This window comes from Emydura macquarii, unplaced genomic scaffold, assembly GCF_026122565.2.
Source record: "Emydura macquarii macquarii isolate MOO-44397 ecotype Brisbane River unplaced genomic scaffold, CSIRO-AGI_Emac_v2 contig_561, whole genome shotgun sequence".
In the NCBI taxonomy this organism is placed as follows: Eukaryota; Metazoa; Chordata; order Testudines; family Chelidae; genus Emydura; species Emydura macquarii.
Genome location: NW_027130698.1, coordinates 5,185,165 through 5,209,126, shown reverse-complemented (window position 1 = coordinate 5,209,126; position 23,962 = coordinate 5,185,165). Strand labels below are relative to the sequence as shown.

Below are 23,962 nucleotides of genomic sequence, written 5' to 3'. Positions count from 1 at the left end.
GGAGGTTTCTAAAGGGCCAAGCAATTTATGACCCTCTGCCAGCGTGCTCTTGCATACAAGTTAATGAATGCTGCACATCTCTTTGCTTAGTTAAATTATACCACAGTCAGCACCTGAACTTAGCTGAGAGGCAGTACGAGGACTGCCTATGTCTCTTTCCAAAGGACGTATATTTCTTTTGGAAAAACGTGTGCATATCTTCTTGTGAGTGACTGACTTTAATTGTGCTACAGCTGGTACTGATTGTGGATTGAATGGGGATTTACTTACTGATTGGATGTCTTTCTGTCACAAAATTGAGTCCCAGCCTATTCCCAAAGCCACATGCTACACAGAGCTGGTCCCTTTGAATGGCTTAACTGCTGTGTCTCGGATTACAAACATTCTCCTTTGATCACTGTAGAAACAGATTTTAGGCTGTAGAATCTGGTAGTTGATGATACTACTCATTCACACAAGTTCTCTCCCTGGGTTCCCTGAGCTTGTCATTTTTTTCACTTAGCATTCATATCACACCCATGACCCTGTGCTGTTTAGAATTAAGGGTACTGAAGAAGCATATCTTTGCTTTAGAACAAATATTCTTGAAAAGGTAAGAAGCAAGAAAATTTAATTTCAGTGCTGGGAAGATTAAAAACCACTAAGCAAAGACAATAGAGAACATCACATTATAATTTGTTTAGGGATAGTAAGTATAGGTTTATAAAGCAGGAGATTATGAAACAAATGGTTTAAGGAAGAAACAAAAAAAGAACTGACGGGGGATTCAGAAGAGCTTGTGATACTGTCTGATAGAGATATTTAGGCTTCCAGTGCCCAATTGAGTTGTTTAGAACACAAAAAAGTAGTTTCTAAAATACACTACTCTGATTGTCACTTTTTTTTTTTCTTTTGCACCTGAACATTGACAGAGTAACAACCAACAATTTGAGCAAATAACTGAAACAATGCCTTTTTGATGAAACATTTACTGTTTAAATTTACATAGTAAATTTGGAATGAAGGCTAAAAAGTAAAAACTTACCTGCTCATTAAAGAGTTTCTATTAAGGAAATATATAATTAATTGAACGTTTCAAACATACAGAACAATCTCCAAGGAGTTGGCTGTTTTTGGTCTCTCTTAAGGTATGCCCAGCTTGTATGTTTTCAACAAGCAATCAAGTATAATTACTTTTTCCTCTACATTTAAAATCTCTAATTAAGATACTTAAGCAATTAGAAATGGTGGATTTTATTGTTCAGCTAGAGTACTAAAGCTTTAGAACAGAACCACTGAACCTAGGCACTGTATTCACATGCTTTAGAAGATTAATTAATTTAGTGTTGCACTCAGAAACTCTCTGTACAACTACCAGCATTAGACTGTATAAACAGAAAACAAAAATCTTGTTTGATGCAAAAAAAGAAGAAATGACCAAGGTGTGATGGGGTGTTCACCTCACCCCTCAAATGAAAGGGTTAAGATAGTGGGGAAGGAGTTAATTAAACCTAACAGGCTACACCTGGGGGAGAATTAGGCTTGCAAGGTAAGCCCTAATAGAACATGGAGCCCAGCTGGAAAGGATCAGATGCAGCTAGTGTAAAGCCAGGAAGTTGGCAACAGAAAAAGGCTTGTACTGAGGAGCCTCTGGTCACTTTCTGTATGTGAGAGAGGGAAGGAAGAAAACGCAAGGAGAGAGAGTAGAAACCTCAGGGGATCCAGGCCAGGAAGGAAGGAAGGAAGGGTTTACTCAAAAGGGTGGTGGACTGAAAGCCTAAGAAAGATGGTGTAGGAAAAGTCTCACGGAAATGGCAGCAAGGTTTAAGATGGTACAGACCTAGGCAGCTGATCAGAGGCTCTCTGAGCTAGAATCTGGAGTAGAGGGTGGACCTGGGTTCCTCTACCAGCCACTGGGAAGTGGCAACATCTGGGTAGCAACAGAGAAAACTGCTGGAGATACTTTCTATGGAAAGACTTTGATACCCCAAAAGGGGTAAAACTCAAAGTGACCTGGCTGGAGGACCAAGCTATGAAGGGAGAGCACCTGCAATAAGCAAGAGAGCATGGCAGAGCATGCGAACAAGCAGGCATCAGACCTGGAAAAAGCTAATCCTCAGAGCAGCCAGGAGAAAGCACCCTAGTAGAGAGTGAAACCCATGACACGGGGCTTCCTCCCTTAATCAGCAGCCATCCAATTCAAATAAAAACTGAATAAATAAACGATTACAATGAAATTATACATTAACTATACATAACTACAATTAAAACTAAAGATACACCTTTGTATAGTATCTGATTGTTGTTATTCTTAACCAAATGAAGTACATGACAGAATTCCGTATTTGAAAGTTACTATCCTCTGTATTTCTAACACATTATAGACATTGATCACTTCATATTTAAATTTATGAAAACATCTTAGCTGAGCTAAACACTGACTGGAATTTTACAAATGAGCTGGTTTTAAAACCATACAGTTATGACACATGCCCAGTTAAGTAAATGCTTTTTTTTTTTTTTTTTTTTTTTGCTATGTTGGTTTAAACAGAGGTGTTCCTGAAAGCATTTTTAATTTTGATGCTCACACCAGTTCAAACTACCCAAACTTTTATAGAACAATAAACAAAGGATCATCCCCTTCAATTTAAAGAGAAAATAAAGTGTAAGTAGTGTTAAGACTGCTTAGTTAAAAGTGCCAACTTGAGGATAGCACTAGAGAGGGTAAATAATAAGTGATCCATTAAAACACCACAAAGCAGCTTAAGAATTAAAGTGAGAATTTAACTTTCACTAGATGTTGTGTGCTCTCTTCTTGATGTCAGGAACCACGAGAATCTGTGACCAAGATGACCCAATGTATCACCCCCCCTCACACATTCTTAAACTTACACATGACATACCATCTACAAGAGCATCATAAAAAGTTTAAGAAATCAAATAATCCGTATCAGAATTACTATCCAATTTCAATCCATAATGAGACAAATTCTATCACATGATAAAAAAAAGTTTTAGGGCCAGATTTTCAAAAGTGCTGCATACATGCACAACTGGGTCCAGATTTTCAAGAGAGATTTACATTTGGGGGCAGAATTCCAATGGAAGCTGCTGGATGTTGAGCTCTTCTGAAAATCTGGCCCATAGAGCCTTAGACCCCAAATACTTATAAAGCCTGGGTAACTTTATGCACCTGAGTTGTTCCATTGAATTCAATAGGACTATTCAGATGCATAAATGTTTGCAGGGTCAGGGCTTGAATCTGATCTCATTTAAATCAGAAGTGATCCCATTAAAGTCAATCAAGTTACACTGGTGCAAGTGAGATTAGAATCAGGCCCATAATTGAGAAATTCACTGTTTAGTTTTCCTATTTTAAGTGCAATGAATAATGTTTTATGAAAATGGTGGTTGAAAACAGTGGCAAAATTAGGTATTTCATTGCTTTTCCACTGAAAATTGTTACAAAATTGGATTGAATTTGCTCACTTACTGACTACATGATCTTGATCTATTCACTGACTTTTAGTTACAGGAGAGGATATCCTGTCTCGTGTATGGGGCTATATTTTGGAGTGAAGGAAAGCACATCATCATGAGAAAATGCAATATCAGAAAGGTATGCATACAATGCAGAAGTAAAGTAGAGAAGCAAGATACAGCAGCTTCCTGTCAGAGGCAGTCTGAGATCAGTAAAGCTGCACTGAACTTAAAAGTGCAAAAAGCTGAAGGTAAACAGAATATGGCCTGTTTGTGGCCTTTTCCTAGCTAAAGTCATTGACACCTTACAAGACAAAATCTCAACGGAGAGACCACATCATAGAAAAACACTGGAAATGTTCATCAGAATTCCCCTAAATCAATGGACATATGTTTTTTGAAGTATGACCATAAAACTGGATTTCTACAGACAGTGTTGCATATTATATGGGGTTAATATTCGGTCCCGATTTTCTTCATACTTTTCTATCATTTTCTGCACGTCATTGTCAGCCTGAATCACCTTGAAAACAAGAAAATGAAAATTAGAACAAGAGGCCTTGTAAAAATCTGCTGTGTTCTTTCCCAAAATCATTCAATTTGCTAGCATTTGAAAAGCAAGCACTACCACTGAGCCTCAAAACGAGCTACTCCTAGGCCCTTGGTCAATTTGTTTTCAGTGAAGGGTTTGGGATGGGTGTTTACAAGCAATGGGTCAGATCCTGCAAACACTTACCGACAAGCACAATGCTTACTACTGTAAGTAGGCCCTTCGGTGATGAAATTCCAGTAAGAATCATTTGCAAGATCAAACTCTAATGCTGTATCCTATGGAGAGTCATGGACACTTCTGGAAATTTTTCTCCTCCAAATGATATTAGAAAAATAGGTTTTGCTCTTACAACTAAAATGGCACTTGAGAATTGAAATTTTCCATGTGTGCGTGTTTGCTTACCTGGTTACAATTGATCAATATATACTTACAAGCACTGGAGAAGGAACTTTAAATAGTGTTTGTTTAATGAGCCACTCCTCATAGAGTTGATGGATAGCTTCTAAATATTCCTATAAAAAAGCCATTCAAAACATATGTTTACAGAAGTGAAACACACTCTGATTTCTGTACTCACATATTTTTAAGTAAACCAAATCAGCTAAGAGGTCATTGACTTCAACCAACTGTGTATAAACAAGAAAATTACCAACAAACACTTGATACTAAAATCCTGTTTTCAGACATGGTTTAACAAATAAGACAGGTCCTTATTATGCATTGCACTGTCACTACAGAGTGAAGTGCATCAGAAGTTTTCATCCAACATTGTATTTGACTGAAATCATAGATTTTAAGGCCAGAAAGGACCATTGTGATCATCTAGTCTGACCTCCTGTACAGCACAGGCCATGGAGCTTCCCCAAAATAATTCCTATGAAGCATTTATTTTATTTCCCTAACTCCAGTTTACCATCCTAGCTCCTGCTGACATCATCATTCTCATGCAATGTCATTGCCACAATTTATCCCTATTGTAAGGATTTAACCCACAATGGATCTAATCTATTGAGTCAATGGGAGTTGATAGCTCTCAGCACCTTGCAGAATCAAGACCTTTGTTTTAACTCCCATGAGAGGAGTCTGACTTAAACCTTACACAGAGATGAATATCACGGACAGAAGAGGAAAGGACAAAAGGGAAAACTGAAATGAACACTGACTTGAGAGCTACTTTTTATGTGGATAAGGTTTTTCTAACATTCCCAGTTGATTTTCTACTACTTCCACTCACTTCCTTTAAAAGCATTTTTGCTTGTCAGCAGCTATTAGATTTTCATGGAGAGAACTTAACCTTTTTCATTCACTATAGGTTTTTTCCTCTCAGTAACAGAGAAAGACAGAGGAAGTGCAACACATGATGTCTCTTCAAAGCCACTGTAGTAAAATAATAGCTAGGGCTTATTCACCTAGGGGACATTTCACATGGCTCAGGATTTAGCTCTTGGCTTTTATCTTACCATATATGTTCAACCTACCAACAGCTCTTACTAAATCACCTTCCAATAGAGGCACTTTAATAATAGGCAGCACATTCCTTCTTTTACCCCATTTATTCCTGGCTTAGGGATTCATTTTAAAAAGACCTGTTTGAAGCAGGGCCTTCACATAAATTTTTGCTTAGGAGATGCAGTAATCTAATTGTACAGCTTATTTTTATTAGGTTCCTGTTTCACTACGTGCTTGATTTTCCAAACAATGCCTTTTCTGGGGCACAGGCAATCACCTGCAAGGTATTTTTCAAGCCTGAACACCTCTGCACACAGCTGATAAAGTTTGTACATGTAAATCATATCACCTGCATGCACAGGGACTCATATTCAAGAAGTGCATGCAAAAAAGAAGAGCAGGCGGACACACCTTTGAAAATTTTGGTGGTGGATTTCATTTTCTTCCCTATGTTCACTGAATTGTAATGTATGACCTACCAGAATTGCAAATATACAGGACTTGGGGTAGTCACTGTCCAAAATTATTTTGATTTTAAATAAGTAAGGATTAAGTTGTCTCTACTAGACTATAAACTACATTGAACCCTACTCACTCTTCCTAATACTAAATAGCACTCATCAGTAGAAACATGTGGATTACATTGTGGTAAGGTCCTGACTTTTATTAACTGACTACAGTATAAGATTTTTATATTTAGGTGTAGGGGAGCTACGGATTAAAAACTATGAAGATACAAACAGATGATGATGCCCTGACAGGCATCTTGAGCCTCTGCTCTACTAGGATAGAAGATTTCCTTACCATAGCAATGATCTTTTCCTCTTCTCTGCATCTATTCTTTAATCTCTCATAACAAGTTTCAGGAGAAGTCTGTAGATACACTGCCATTGACAAAACATTGGAATAGTTATCATTTTCAGGGGTCAGGTTAGAAAGCAATGTAGGGCAGGAATCTCCTCCCCAACCAACAGAAAAACCATCTGTGAATGACATATCTGACATGGGTATCAGCCACAAACATCACAGTGGCTCCACTGCTGGCCAATCCATAAAACACCAGCTCTCGAAGGAAGGTAGTTACCTCCAAACGTTGTGGATATATAGATGAAGTATGGCAATGTAACAACAGCACCAATGTTCCAAAGACATTACTGCTGTTTAACATGTACACTAGAAAGTATTTCTTATGTTACAGAAATTTAGGGCACAGAAAACAGAACTAGGAAAACAATTTTTTCCTCCTTTTTCATAATAAAACACAAATATATTCAATTTAAAAAGGCACCAGTGTAAGCATGTTTTTTACCTATTAAATCAACTGAAACATCCATGTTTTTCGTGATCCATTCGAACCATTCAGTTAGCACTATGTAATCCACTTCTGGCATTCTTCCACTGCAATCATCAATAAGAAAATGATTTTTTTATTACCTCTTTCACTACAAAATCATACATTGTACAACAGAGAGCCTGATTCTGATCTCACAGATGATTTGCACCAGTGTAACACCTTTGACCTGACTAGAATTACTCCTGATTTATACCAATGAAGTGAAGTCAAGTCCCATAATGTCTCCAGTCACACAGAAATATTGTTCACAGTTCAGACAAAAGAAAAACATGTTTAAAAATGAAACACTGACTAATATAAGCCACTGTTTCAACAGTTTTTGTAATACAAATTAATGTTTTATGCTTTTAAACAAAAATACAGTGACTAGGTGAACTAAGTAGCAAAATGTTACAACATTAATATCTACATTGTAACAGTTAATTAACAGCAATGATATTTTTAAAATTTTTCACTGTGGAACTGTTATGAATGTATTTAAATTGTTACACGCCATGCTGCCATGAAAGTTTGATTGACTAAGCAACAGCGACAATTTGTAACACTCGCCAAAAGAAAGAGCAAAAATAATAATGGCATCATGTGAATTAGCCTTTACTTTCCATGTGAGGAATATTTATTAGGACAGAGGAGTATTGATATATTCAGGAAGGTTAATTTGAGCTATGCATTCATCATATAGTATAAGAATATTGTAGACAACTATCCCAAAATGATCATCTTGATAAAAACAAATAGTAAAATATTAAACAACTCATATATGAGTCAATACAAAACTTGTGTATTAAGAACAAAATATCAAGTTATTACACTTTTTGATTAACCCATCTTCTCTAACAGCACCGAAACATGTACCCTCTGCTAAATGACTCCATAACAGAGAATGGAACACAAAAAGTACTGATGTGGAGAACTCCAGTCCCCTACTAGACCTATGACCATCTGCAGCTTTCAGATGAGTTTAAGAGAGACAGACTTCTCTGCCATTCTTTTGGCAACATGTTTTGGTCATCACCAGGGTGGACAAGGAAGCATATGAAGGCATTTGCAATATCTATATTGGAGAAAAGCAAGAAAAAGAGCAAAACCTTGCAGAGATGATACCACCCACATTTCTTGTCTGCCAACCAAATTAACAGCTTGCCTCTGCAATTTGGAGAAAGACAAAAAAAAGGGTAACAATTCATTGTGAACAAACAACTGTATTTTTCAAATACCCTTAACTAGCAAATGTTTTTCTGTGTCACCACCCACAATGATTTTATAAAGGTTATATTCTAACTGCAGAAGCCAAGGGGAAGGGGGGGAGAAACAAGATTGATTCTGCCAGTTCCTTTCCAAGACATATGAGAAAAGGAGAAATGGGAAGGCTGGATAGAAAGGGAAATACAAGCCAAACAAAAAAACCCAGAATGAAATATATATTGCAATAGGGAGCCAACCCTGAAAACCTCTCTCATGCTCAGGCAGTCCTTGCTTATGTAAGCAGTGCCGTTGAAATCAATGAAAAACGTTGCATGAGCACTCTGGATCAGGCTCATGGTCTATAAAGCTCATGGTGCAAAGCACCAGAAGTTCCTTCATCTCATCTGAAATCATGCTGATGAGGACATGACTCTTCCAAAGTGAAAGTCCTCACTGCCAAGGCTATGTAGGAATGGGAGCAACTTCCTAACCCAACTACCAGTCTGATTTCAAATGGAAAAATTAACTTAATTATGGTTTACAGTCATAAAATGCATATCCAAATGCTTATGTCTAAAATTGTTAAAACACAAATACTTGCTTCTATTACAATGCTAAATACAGAGTTGTAATAGTGATAAGAATACAGAATCATTTGCATTTCTGAGGTGACTTTCATCATAGAATCTCATGGTAAATGTGAATGAATTAAGCCTTGCAACATTCCTGTAAATATTCTTCTTCTTCCTCTGCAGTTTTCTGATGATAGGAGAACTGAAGCACAGAGAGGTAAAATGATTTTAGAAGCCCACACAGAGTCAATGGCACCGCTGGGAACAACATCTGGAATTTCTGAGCTCCCAGTCCCTTGCTCTAACAATGGGAAAAGAAAGGAAAAATGCTTAGACTAGAGATATGGACCTCCACTTGCTCTGTGGCTTTGAGTCAGGGATCCTTACTATACCCTCTTTCTATAAACAAAGCATAGTCCTCTATTCTTACACAGCATACCTATCCACCTCAGAGCAGGCTGGGTCTTTATTTCAAAAGATTCAAGGTCCCCTTTTTAACAAAAATATGCCTTTCATGTAATTGATAGCAAATCCCTTAAATAAATATTCCCTTGCACTGATATTAAACAAAGACTCCTCTTCTGCCATCCAGTTTATATACTTGGTAAACAATCTTTGCTGGAAAGGTTAGTTGAATAGCTTGGACCTGGACCTCTCGATAAAATTCCAGCAGCCTGAACCTGCAGATGTCAGTCTGGTTGGTCTGGTTTTCTGGATGCTCAATACTGAACAACAGATTCCCTTGATATACCATTGGCAACAATTGTTGGGCTCCCTTTATGGCACTTGTTCGGTTTACTTAAGACAACTGATTTATGACCTGCCTGGGGATAAGGATCTTTGAGCCTGTGTGAACTGAATATCAGAATCCCCCAGACAGTAGGTTAAGGCAGAAGAAATTGTTCCTTTGGCTGCACTCAGAAAATGAGGTATATTTCTTTATAAAGACTATTAGTTAAGTAAATGGTTACACTCCAGAGCATTTAAGCTGGATCTTTACAAGTTCCAACAGTTCAATGGTTTTCTTTAATCTCACTAACTCTCATGCAGAGATTGAAAGAACCACCATTAACTGAAACTACAGATAAGTCATCAATGCAGAAAAAGAATAAGGGCCAACTTCCAGTAATGTATCCCACCTTGCCATTATTAAAAAGCAATTGCCATGTTAACACCACACAGCTCAAACTCTCCATTAAACGACCCAGAATTGTGCTAAAAGCTTCCACAGCAAGGACTCCATTTTAGTTAGTACAATAATCTTGGTATAACACTAAGTCATGACTCTCACAGCTAATCAGTACAGACCAACGCTCAGAACTCTCTCTCTTCCAGGATATCTAGTGTATAGCTTATTGTTTATCTACTGAACATGAGTAGGAATTCTGTTCCACATCTCTGGCTAATGCCACTGCACAAAAAATTAGTTCACATATCACACAATATGGTGAAAGGAGAATGGACAAGCCACTGTTCTTAAGAACATTAAAATAAATGAACATCTTAAAACAAAACAAACAAAAACCCTCACTGCACCATGATGCAGTGTGCTATGCAGCAGGTAGCTACCACCCACTTTTAGAAGAAATGGCTGCATTTCAAGGATGTGACCAGCTTTAAAGTAACTGAGGATCTTTCTGGATGAAAAGGTGCAATCTAAATGTAAGATGTTGTGATTACATCTTTGTAGAATGTGTCTTCAAGAAGTAATTTAGTTACTCGCTGGGAAGGAATACGCAGAGAACAAGATTCCGGTCAGAAATAAAGACAGAAGATTCTTCAACATCACTCCAACACACTAGGTTCACCAGTGCAAGGACAGTCTCTCTTCATACTGATCTAGTCACGTGCATGCTCACATACCACACTCCACTAAACTGTCAGCATCATGATGTGCCAGTCCTCAGGTTACCCAAGCCTGCGCGTCACCTTGTTACTCCTGCCTCCAGTGAGAGGGAGTCTTTCCTGTGGTAGCTGGGTGGCAGCTCCCTGACATTTTCAGTCCTTCAGCCACTCAAGCACTCTCTTCTGGGCTTATGCCAGACCTAACTTCACCTTGCAGGTTAACAATAGCTCCACCCGAGTGCCTTTGAATCATTCCCCTGTGACATCCAGCCCCTGACATAGGCTACTTGCAGAATTTCCAGAGCCTCTGCACACAAAGGTGCAGGGTACCCCCGTTTACCAGTTTTTCCTTAAATCATTGCCCCTGTTACCCACACAGCACTTATGATTTAAAAAAAAAAAAAAAAAAAGTGATTTATTTAAGGAAGAATGAAGATTTAACTAGAAACAAGAAAGCAGTGGAAACAAGTGGTTACAGTACAGAATAAAATCATGGAATGTGAACCTGGGCCTACACTTATCAATAGTTACCTTTCCTATCTAATAAAGGAGATTTCCTTCCCCCTGAGTTCAGTCTATTGCAGAGCTGGCTGGTTTCTCAGTAACCGAGATCCAAAATGGTCATTAAAACGCCCATCTCCCACCAGGGGTTCTCCTCATTCAATGGATCCAGAGTGTCTTTCCTACACTCTGTGATTCTGAAAACAGTCTTGTTTCTATTCCCAGCCAGGGCGAAGCTCTGTCTGATATAAAGTTCCTTTTTCACCTGTAAGAGGTTTGCATTGTTTGGTGGTGCTGCTGATGGTTTTCCATGGACAGTTCTGGGATGGAGCGAGGCTGGACAACTGAGTTTTGCATTACCTTGTCAGCTGATTAGGGAGGGGTGACAACTCCCTCTTGCTTGGATGACTATCCCCATTTCCTCTCGACGATTAATTTCTACTCCAGGTCCATAAAGCGTACTTTCAGTATAAACATGCTGTTTTTTAAATATTACCCTGTACATACATCTCACAATGATTATGAGTCTTGACAAGTTATGAGCTTCCTGCAGGCACCTTACATGATATCCCTTATGGAGAAATACTCTGCAAGATATTTGTTCGGTGTAAGGAATTTGTCAGGTCTGAGGTAAGAGCTCTTTACAAAGAATAGGGGACTCTTTGCCAAGAGGTCTCTGTGTCACACAAGTAAATAGAGAATGCCTATAGAACTCATATTTCCCATGTCTCCGAATCATAACAGTAGTAATAACTATTTAGTATGGAGAAGATTTTCAAGATACCAATCACAATTAGGTGTCTAACTCCCACTGATGACTTTGAAAATCTCCTCTTATCAAGACACAATACAAGAAATATGATTGTCATGTAAACATGGTGAGTAATATACCTATGCCAGGTCAATGCATGGCTTTGTTTTCTTGATATTTGCAGGGAAACTATTTTGTGGTAACAATTTCAGTGCAACTACTGCACATCTCAGATGGTTTAATATCTTCAGGGCTTTGGTTTCATGCCAGGCTCACTACCCTCTGAAGTATTTTATAATCCTGCCTCAGTGAAGGGAGAGGGAGGAACTAGATGACCTCTTAAGGCCAGCCCTACAATTGTATGATTCTACAAGAAACCAGAAATAAACAGCTTGGTGCATCTTAGAGTTGAAGAGTACTTACACTGGCTATGCTGTTACAAAAATCTCCTAAGTCATAATCACATATGCACTACGTAATGAGATTGTCTGTGGTTACAATTCGCCCCATTTTAGGAGATCCAAAGTAGGTCCTATACTACATATGTCATCTATTAACTGTCAAACCCCATCCATTATTATAAGACCAATCACTTTTTGTCCCTCTACTTCACCTGTCATGTCTCCTTTTCCATATTTTATTAATTTATTTCCCAAGCACCTAAATATCCCATTCACAGACTCTGAATCTTGAACAAACAAAATTTGCAATCAATAATGCTCCCAGCTTCCAGTTTGTTGTAATGAGGCACAAAGCAAATACCTGGTCCCCAACACTGAAAAGATACAAAAACAGAAATGCCAAAAGTCATAGCTGCCTTTAAAAAATGTCAAAAAATAAAGTCATTGCACATAATACTTAGCCTTTTAGCATTAGGCAAGATTTTCAATCTTTATGATATAAGTATTGGGTCCAATATGAAAAAAGCAAATCAGTAGCTTAAAAGCAAGGGAAAAAAAGAACTAAGTTTAGTCTTCTGTATACAGACTGAGATAAACAGTGACTCTTACTATTTTCCACTGTTTTTATATGCCTTACATCTTAGCTTATCTCTTATGTAAACATTCAAAGTAACTCAGGAACAAACACAACTGAAAAGCTTATGTGGCATGGATGCCATCTTGTGGATCTACTGGCAAGCAGCTCTTTTCCCCATAGATTTGGACAAGAAACATTCTTCCTATAAACAGTCTGAGGTTTCACAAACTATAACCCATTACAGATTGTTTCAAATATATTAAAAAGCCACCTTTGTAAAGAACAAGCAATACTGAGTGAATTATTTCAGATGGGAAGGCACTTATTACCTGCCTGAAATATTGTCTTCAGCTACACTGTATCCGGCTGTGATCTCATCACTTCTGACAAGCTAACTATGGTTGGGCCTGGTCATTACACAAATGGTACACAAAGGAAAAAATGCAGGCTGCTACAGGAAGTGGTATTTGTAATTCAGCAGGCACCACTCTTCACTCACTCAATGACCTAGCATGGTTTTAGTGGCACCGTTTTCTTGTATGTGCCAAATTATGGGTGAGTTGTAAAACTGAAATCCCCAAAATTTGTCCTTTATGAGATAAATGTAGGCAAAATAAGATCCAGACCCTGGCCAAATCTAATTTGTATAATTAATATACATTGTATTTATCTAATTTCCCCATTCCAGTTGCCTATCATATTATTCTTCATGTCCTGTCCTAAATTGTAGTGTATCTTTCTGAATGCTACTAAATAGCTGTTTTGTTTCAGCCCAGAGGGGATACACACACAAAGAACTGATAAATAATATCCTAAATGCACAGTATAGTTCATCCAGAAGGCTCCTCAAGACTGTCATATATACAGATACAAATCCTTTTTTTTTTTTTTTTTTTTTTTTTTTTAAATACTTACCTGTAGTACTCAAAGATAACGGCACCATAGATTGAGTAGGCAACCACTAGCTCTGTAATACACTAATGCCAGGTTTCATGGACTACTGAAATGCAAATTACCATAGAAAACTCAGATGATCGGTTTATTTGAAAAAAATCTATTGTTAAAACAAGAAGTTAACGTAGTAAATCATGTACTGTACCTTTGATATAAGTTTTCTACAAAAATGTGTTTTGCACTGTGAATTGACCTCTCCATCATTCTTAGGGGGGAAATCTATAAGATAAAACCAAGAGCCATTCACTAGTTTTACATTTTCCAGTGTTCTTAGTTTCTGTCACCCCTTAATGCTACACAGCATGTCCTTTTACCTCCATCATTGATTAATCTTCTTTATGGTCACTACATTATTAAACTCCTACTAGACTATGCTGATCATAACACAGACTAATTGCTTGGTCAGAGAAAAAAAATTATTTACACTCAGGAAAAATTATGTATATATACCTGGGATTCCAGGAGCAAGATTTTCCTGACATGCTAAGGCTTATGGAAGATGTATTAAAACTATCTGCAGAAGCGTCAAACCCACCAATGCCAAGAGGATACTTGACTAGAAATAAATTCCAACCCATTAAAGCAATAGGAACTGTCACTGCCTGAAGTGATGCCTTCCTCAGATATGTTACTGTGCTTCTTACATACGGCAATCATCAGAGACACTATAGAAAGAAAACAGAATTTTAGAATTGTCTCAAGTGTGCTACTCCTCCTTCAGGGAGGCCAAAGCAGTCACTGTAATTGGCAGAGTATCACAGCTTCATCTGATCTACCACCCAAATGGGCTTCAATTTTGGTGAGTGATGATTTCCTGCCACTGTTTAAGCTTTTCTCTTTGGTCTCTAAAGAATGAGGTGGAGCTGGAGGAGTTCTTTCTAATCAGCTGTTCTGTACAGAGTTAATGGTCACACAGTACCAATTGCTACTGCAAGGTTGACACAGGAACTGGCAGCAGAATACAGATTAGAATGCAGGGGAATTCTTGGGAGCTTTTAATGAGCTCTTATGAGACACTGGAACTTTTAACATTTTGCAAATCAAACAAAAAAACTCTCTGCACTTTCAAGCACACCCAAGCCTTTTGGGTTTTTTCCACAGCTGTGCTGGGAAATAAAAAGGAACTGAAAGGCCTACTGAGCACCCCCAGCTGTCTGCTGTTCAATATGCTCCTTTGCATGGCCTGGCATGCATGGCAGCTCCCGGGAAGCTTTCATCTCACAACTTTCACAGAAGTGATAGTTTTCAAGGTGCTTTGCAAGACAGAACTCTGGAACACTTCCTGCTTCTTTAGCCTCCTTTATATCTACAGGGAAGATTGAGAGAGAGAAAAGTTCCATCCACCCTGAAGCTGCACAAACATGGAACTCTTCTGTGGCTCTGAGAGCCAGAGCTGTGCTATAAGACGTGCTATAGGGCACAGAGGTGTAGACGTGGAAGGCATTTTGCTCATGGAACACAGAAACAGAGAGAGGACCTGAGGATGGGGAGGGATTGCACTCAGAAGTGGAAATTATGACACCCTCTAAATGGGTGAAGCATGTGCTCTCCCAGTGTGCTCACTGTTAACAAGTGCAGAGGAGACTGGGATGTGGATTTCACCCCCATCCAGCCACACTCTGTGGAGTGCCTCTGGCCCCACTAATCCACCTCCCGCACAACACCAATGTGCTGCCTCCTTCATGAATACACAAGATGGGAAAAGGTCTCCATGTGGCCTCTCTTCTTTGTGTATCTGTGCAAAAGCAGCCACAATCTGATATGTTCTGTTACTGCTAGGGACATTGGCATAATAAAAGGCTACTGTCTGCTCAATTTAGGAGATTAGTGTCTCAGCATCTTTCCTTTGAAGTTATCAATCCTATCTCTTTTTCTCCTTTACATAGCAGCCAGGATACTAGTATCATTTTTATTTGTATTTTTATCAAAGAAGAACCCAGCATTATGGCATAATTGTCTCATAACACACACTGACTAGAAAGTTAATGGGATCTGTCCAAATCTTCAAGAGTACAGAGTAGTGAGAACTGGACACACTTCAAAACTGGAACTTTTAAAATGTCACTTTTATGAGAAAGAAAGGACAAACTATGTATGTAAAGCCCCAAGTCACAGCCTTATATAAGTATTCTGTCAAATTACTATTAATAATTTTTTATTGGACCACAACTGTACATGGGACTTTACGAAGAAAGACCCCTGCTCCAAAGCAAATTCAGACAACATAATACAATAACAAACAGTTCAGGTATAAAAGTAACTGGAGATGCTATCAAGTGGGCAGGAAACAATAAATACAAACTAGAAAACATCAACAAAGGATTTTCAAGAGAAAAGGAAGGATCTAGCCCAAAGAATGCACATAGGAGAAAGAACTGGGGAGAACGTGAGAAGGAACAGAAGGAAAACAAATGACGAGAAAGAAGTGTAGACAATCCAAAAGGAAGAAGTAAATGATCTTGACAGAAGTATTTTGGATGGGTTAGACTGGGAAGAGGTGAGAAGCAGGGAGCTGCAATAGCTGAATTGGTGTTTAGAATCACATGGGTCAACAGGGTGTATTCTGAGTGACACCAGCCAATGCGTGATTTTGAATATTCACATTTAAGATTATCATATGTGAACCCAGATTCTGAGTTTCTCACAATTCATACACACATACCCCAACAATAAATAAAAAGGCAAAGATAACAGTCAAGCTGAGAGATGAACAAGGCATGGGCCAGCATTTTAACAGTAAGCATAGAGAGAAAACATGGGGAATGAAAAACATGTAAATGTAAGAGGCAGAGGTCCCAAACCACACTGAGCATTGACTTTAGTATATCAGTGTTGCCTTTTCACATGGAAATTCCTACTAGCTTCAGGAACACAGAATGAAAGTCAACCTAGGGTCTTATCTTCTGGATGCAGGGTTATCAAATTATTTTGATCCATAAATGCTCCTTAATAACTCTGCTTCAGATTAAAAGAAAAAAATCTTTACATTACCATTGGCCTGGTATGCTGATCCAACATGGTAAGCTGTATGTATGTCTGCAACGTTATTCCCCACCGTGAAGGATCTTGATACATTAAGCCCTGGTGTTGGAGATGGGGGCAGAGAGTAAGAGAAAAATAAAACCACTTTGACTATTCCAATGAGTAACAAATAAAGCTAAGCTATGTATTTTATACCTGCTCAGAGTTACTGAAATAATGGCATTAAGGTAGCAAACACCAGCTTTAGCAAGAATGAAATGGCTCATCCGCATTTGGCAGAGCACATATTGGAATCGTGAGAGACACTGAGCACTCAGAACTCCCACTAACCTCAACGGGAGTTACAGACACTCAGCACCTCTCTGGATGAGAACCTACAAGGAGTTAATTTAACTCATGAGAGTCACAACCTAAAGTCTCATCTCTGAGGCAAAAGGTAAATTTCCCAATGTCTAAAAAATATCCTGGAGCTCCCGAATGATGCTATAGAGGAGTATCTGGATGTGTCCACAGTATCCACTATGACTCTGAGAAGAGATGTGCTTTACACATCACATTATGGGGTTATTTCCCCCTGGGGTTCCTCAAAGCATTTTTCTAATCTCCAGGACTCTCACCCCACTTCCATTTTTTACACCAGTAAATATCACCATCTCCCATAAACTCAAAGCGTAACACCTTTTACTATAAAGTGAGCTTTTAGGATCAAGTGTTGGTTTGCAAAATGGCTTAACAGCAAACATCCAGGCTTAAAGTGATCTAAGTTGCCTGGGGATACAGACGTGGCCTCCCTTCCCACAAAAAAGATAAGAATGAAAGAGAGCAGGTGATTTACTGGGAAGAGGTTAGTGACAGAGCAAGGCATGAAGTAGTGCATCCCCCTACTACACTGCCAATGGAAAAACAGATAGCAGAGCATCAATAACCTCCACCCAAGGGAATTGCTTTCCTCAGAACACACTGCTACTAGTAACAGAGCCAAAATGCATACTGTGGGTACTAAAGTGCAGGTTCTCTGAACAGGTTGTATGTGCAATTTACACTGGAAGTGAAACATTCATTTAGTTTGATTTCTGATCCCCTGCTCTTGGCATTAATGCCACTTACCAATCAGACAGTGCAGTCTCAAACTGTGCCGCATCACTGCGTTTAAAGTGCCTGATTCCGTGAGGTGATGAGGGCCCTCCACTCATTAGTCAACACAGGAATTCAACACCTTGCAGGATCCTTTCTCAGCAGTCAGCACCCCCTGACTGCCAAATCCAACTCCTTTCACCTTGCTACACATTCTACTTGCGTTGTTTAGTATTAAAAAGCACTTTCCTGCCTGCTTTGAACAACATTATAAATGTATTTTAAAGAGCTTTCCTAGCCTTAGTTTGTTTACGACCTAAAGAACTTCACTGCCAGGCAGTAACAGACCCACTGTTTCTCTGAGATCACTTTAAGACTCCAATCCTGCAACCTGTTCCATGCAGACAGCACATTATGCCTGCACAGAGCCCACTGATTTCAAAATGGGGCTCAATGGGGGCACAGTGTCCATCAGCATGGAGCTGCTTGCAAAATCAGAGCCCAAGTCTTTCGCAGTACTGTATTTTGCACACAGTAGGTTAATGCCCATCCCTCAATAAGAGAAAAAAATAATCACCCTCATGGTATGAATTTTAATTTGCATAAGATTGTGGCCACATCTTTGCTAGTGACTTTAATACATCTAAACCCTGACACAAGACTTTGAGAATGTCAGGATCCATACCTTTAACAAGACAGTAATCACAGGATTAGTTCCTGCCACTTACCAGGAGATTGTGACCACGGACATTCCTCCACTTAGGCACAGGTTCCGTCAAAATCTGAGTTAAAACATGACATTCCATGTGAGCCAAGCGATTTCAATTTTTTTATTTTATCTATCTCAATGTAGCAACACAAAACCAGTTTTAAAATGAATGAATAATAAAGGATCTGTACTGCATACATGGACTGCAGGATCTATCCCTTTTTTAAAAAAGCACTGATTAAATACCCAATTTAATATTTAAGAGCTATTATAAAAATGAAAAAGATTTATTTCATTACAAAATGTCCTGGTGGTTAGTTGTTTTTATAAAATTATAATTATTTTTATCAGCCCACCAAAACAAAGCAATTGTTGACTGATACCATGTAGAAGTATTTATCCTTCACTCTCATTTATCAGTAACAGCATAAAGGAAGAATAATTGACAGCCGAATGTAGATTTGTATTTCATGCAAAAGATCTGCTCACAAATTAACTTCCCATAGGACAGCATTGAATGACAAAGGAATAGAAAATGAAGGTCAATATGCCATTATACATAATTCTCATTTTATTTCTGTGGATCTAAAAAAATGCAGTTAGAACTTTAATAATGATCAAAAATAGAGAGAAAATAAAGAAGGTCTATTCTGCCCAAAATAGGGGAAACCACAAGAGTCTCCAGTGGGCTCCACTGGGCATGAGGATCCACCAATACTGCATGATCAGTGCCTAAAAGACTTTAAAATCTTATTGTGAGTCTGAGATTGGGTTGCTAAACAACATGCATTTACTTTTTAAATTTTTGCACTGTATACACATTTTTAAAAAAAAGGCATTTTGGACTAATGGCTATTTATTCAAAACAATGTATTCCTTTTAAATTACCAAGTACCTTCTTAATACTAGGTATAAGATACTTAATACTAAGTATCCCCATGAAGAATCCTATATTTTTGTATTTATATTCTTCTCAGAAGACCTATCAACTTCGTTAAGATTTTATGTACACGGATATAAATTCTTCCTGAAGTTTATTCTTAATTTGTTTTGTTTAAAGCAATTATTAACAATAGATTTATCTTTTCCTCATCCAAAAGCATTTTGCCTATGGACATGGGATCAAATCCCATGTTTGTTCAACAGCTTCCAAAGAGTAACTATACAAAAGTATTTTTCTCCCAAGAAATATTATTATTTCCCAGCATATTATTATTATTATTTTATTTGAATTATTTTACAGTTATATGGGATTAATACCTTTTAGCTACATTACTTGAATTATCTCTGACTTTGCTTATTTGCAGATATATTTAAGATTTTTAAAAATTCAATGAATAAAAATGGTAGTTCTATTGGTAATTGTTAGTTTATTGAGGGACAAAATTTGATTGACAGAATATACTATTTCCCATTGTTGAATATTTTTGAATTGTATATATTTTACATCTCCCATTCAACCATTAAGAATTTATCTAAGATATATATTTAAGTGGGGTCCACAAACTGCTTCTTCCACTGACTCTCTAGAAGTAGTTAACAATATTCCAAGAAAAAATACTAACTTAGATCTCAATTATGGAAACACTCACATGTATATATTTAATGAAGGAGGCAGACCCAACGCAGTCAATAGCCTATTTACATGAGCAAAGCTATCCACATGTGTAAGTGACTATAGGATCGAGGCAACAATTAATACAAGCACAAATGTAGGAAAAAATACAATAGATTATACTGGCTTCCATTCCATTAACTATAAAACAAGAAAAATTATTGGTTGCCAAATGAAAACAGGTAACATCAAGAAGGGAAAGTGTTGTTTTCAAACTTCTAAGATATTATCGCTAATAGTTTAAAAATGAGAAACTATTTGGCACTGTGCCTTTAAATATATCTTACTCTCACTTAATCTTGGGAAATACTGCAGTAGACTTGAATACTGTCAATGATATCAGTAGAAAAACTCTTGCTGACTTGACAGAACATTAAGAAGTTTCAAGCCCCATACCTCAATGCTGGTAGTTTTGGCAAAATAATCCAGGCATGTTGTTTTTCCACTTGCAATATTCCCCTCAATACAGATCTGGCGAAAGAAGACACCAACCTTTAAAAACTAAATGAAATGCTACTGCAAAGAAATGACTGACAGCAAATGCAAAAACAGGTACTTATAGCCTAAAAATAATCCATAAGCATTATAAATACATTAGAGCAAATTCTAGTGTCACTATAGCTAAGGCATTTCCAGGAGAACCCCTATGTTTCAAGAGTTAGGGTACGATTCACTATTGCAATACACAAGCTTTCCAATGGAATGGCATGTTGAAAGCAATGGAGTTTTGTGCTGGAATAAATATGGAATAACAAAATGGGGAATCATATCTTTAATATCTAGAGATACAAGTTTTGGGCCTCAATCAAGCAAACTGAGCTGGATTGGCTTCAACAGGGCCAGACTTTCAAACCACATGTGTAACTGCACACCTACATCCCAGTTCCATATGCATTGTTACAGTTAGTGTGACTATTAAAATAGTAAGAGTTTGATTCTATACCTGTGGAACGCCAAAGCCTGCAGGATTTGGGCCACTGGATCTTCCTGGTCCATTCCCAAATCCCCACCACACCATCCTTTTCAGAAGTGCAGTACCCCTTCCCCTGTCACACAGGGTTGCAGAGGTTCTCCTGCAGTGCTGCATCTTTATGGTACCCATTACACAGCTGTCCATGCTTGCGTAAATTTCACCTCAAAAAACTTTAACCTTACTTTGACTAACACTTCTACACCGAATAATAGATTTTTCTCAGGCAAATTACAATTTCTTTTAGCCATCTAGGTTTCTAAAATTAGTGAAAGGTATTTTGGCCACCCATCTACTAATCGATCTTAAAATAATTAGATTTAAAACACCATGAATTGAGTACTTAGAATTTACAGCCAAAATACATGTAGTGTAAATGAAGGGGGCTATATTCAGAATGCTGATTACTACTTCTGTGCCCTGATCTAGCGACGTGTGTTCCACTCAAGCAGCACCTGCACCTGCAGAAACCCTCTTGATTGTCTTTTAAGTTACCTCAATGATTTCAGCAAGGATCTGCCTGCATGGAACAAAATGAAGGATTAGCCTCTAGATTTGTGCATCAGCTCACGCCAAGACCCAGTCATTAGCCTGTGGGCATTTCCAGAATATAATTATATTGCAATAAAAATATGCTAAATACATTATTTTTCTGAGCAAAATATTATACTTACAACTGTCTTTTTCTCCCTCCACTTATCAGGTGTTTATCTAGAATAGGAAGAAACACTGTTAAGAAGAACTCGGAAACTGCACTTAGATTATAGATCCAGCCATTCTCTGGACTCTTGTAAGAACAAATATAGTAAAGAGTTTAAGTTCACTGATTATAGATTATAGTGAACATGTTATATTAACCCTTCATGGCTATAATTCATATGCTTTACCTTCTATTATACCACTACAATGGCTAGCTCCTACCTTCATTGAGCAGCATTATTTATTTGTATGGTTGTTCCTTTGTTAGATCTCATTCTCACCATAAGAAAACAAGCCCCAAATCAGCAATGAATTATTTTCAGGCAGATGCCTGTGCCTGAATAAAGCACCACTAACTTCACAGGTCTATCTGTGCGGAGCTCTCTACATGGTCAGGCCCTTAGATATTAAGGAGTCAATTTAAACATTACTCTTCTATCTATAATTGTTTACCTACTATTGTTACAGGTAATATCTAAGATAGACTATCACTGAAAAGAGTAGAGAAAAATATACACTTTGCACCTTTGACAGCACTTTGTGTGTAGTCTGACAAACCACAGCTCCACAATTCAAACCGGTAGCACAGACTCCAGAGCCTGTGCAAAGTCAGTTTCTTTCTGGCTATATGGGCTTTTATCACAGTGGAGGGAAAGCACATTTTTTAAAAAAAGGGAACTGTGATTGTAAAAAAAAATATATATATATATATATATATATATATATATATTAATTGACAGGGGACTCAGGACAGCTATCATTAAAACTACTTTTAACTCATCTTCTGAAACTGACAGTGTCCCTTTAAGATGTTCACTGAATACTTGTTTACTAGATTCAGGGCATTGAATGACAGTATATTGTTCATGTGTGCATTTTAAATAGAGAAGTACTGACTAGTGCCATAAAAGGGTTTTTTAAAGTTGTTGATTACTCAACATTTCACAAACTACCTCTTCCTTCACTACAAAAAAATGTAAGAAGTGGAGCTCATCCTGTTTTCATTTTTTTTTAAATGGGGGGGGGGGGGAAAGGAGAATATATTTGTATGGTGTGAAACCTTTTCAATATACTGCATTTCTTTATTTTTTTTTAAACTTCCCTATTTGGCAGATGGATTCCTCTGTAATTACACTATCATAGGTAATTTGCAGGAGGCCAAACACTATATGCCTGTCTACTGCATCAGCAGATTTAATGTAGATACAGCTCCATATTTAAGAAAAGCTAAATCATTGGCCGCAACAACATTTAATAATCTAGTACCACGATAGTCGCTAAATTTTGGATAAGAATTGGATTAAATGTGTTTTCCGAAATACCTTTCAATCAAGCGCCAAAGACTCCTTTGTGAAAAAGCAATAGCAGTTAAACTACTCTGGGGAATGAAGTGGGCTGGGGTTTGCTTTATTTCTCCCTCTACAGTATTTTCATCTCAAACAATAAATCCATTCAGAGCGAGAGCCCTGCTGCTACATCTACCACGGCGCAGGGGTGGCATCAATAATATAAACGCAACTGACTGGTGCGTGCTGCAGAAGTACCAGACGTACATGAGGCGTCCTGTGGGCAGCCGGCCGTACAGCGGCTGCGATTAGCCATCAGTGGATATAGCAATTGCTTCTGCTGGCTCCTGCAAACAGAAAATCCGAGGCCAGCTTGAGCTCCTCTGGTGCGTTGGGAGTTTAGGAGAGGCCAGATCCAGAACGACTTCAATGACCACATAGCCCATCTCCGACAGCTCTTAGCTATAGACTGGAGCGGCACGATCCTTGCTTTTTACAAGCCCTGCACGCATTTCCGCTGTAATGTTTTGCTTCCTGTCTGAGCCCACCTCCGCTGCTGTATTTTAAGCATTGAGCAACCAACCAGCTACTGCCGGCCGCTTTCCAGTTAGGCCCTTAAAGACACAGTGCACTGCACTCCCCAGTGTTGCTCCGGTTTTACACAGGTTTTTTTCTTCTGTTTGGTTTTGGCAGATGCTCATTCCCTCAAGGAGGTGCTTGCAACTCATTACACATGCTGCCTCCGTTAAAAGCCACCCCGAGTCGAACTAAGCATTGGCATGTGCTCTGTCACCCCTGGTGCAGCGGCTGCTTTGCTGTTAGCATCTCCGGCCGGACAATGAAAACAAATGAATCAGTGTCGGTTTTGTTTCTAGTTAATGTCCCGTTCTAGTTTTCTTACACTGGCAACAGCGCGGCAATGTTCGGGCTGGAGTGCAGTCCCTGCGGGGGAACGTGCGGCTAGCGTTGTTTCCAGGTCACTCGTTCCCCATCTGTAAATGGGACCTACACAGCTGATGAATGCTG

At 38.3% G+C, this 23,962-nt stretch overlaps 1 protein-coding gene across 1 annotated transcript; it reads right to left on the bottom strand.

The window, feature by feature from the left end:
* Window positions 1–599: 599 nt before the first annotated feature.
* TK2 (thymidine kinase 2) lies at window positions 600–23,449 on the bottom strand. The gene is given in 10 exon segments (XM_067540103.1): window positions 600–3,982; window positions 4,444–4,524; window positions 6,266–6,345; window positions 6,771–6,859; window positions 13,747–13,820; window positions 16,593–16,682; window positions 18,386–18,439; window positions 20,378–20,452; window positions 21,622–21,662; window positions 23,204–23,449. Coding segments are annotated over 10 exon segments (855 nt in total). The 5' UTR covers window positions 23,376–23,449; the 3' UTR covers window positions 600–3,883.
* Window positions 23,450–23,962: the final 513 nt, after the last annotated feature.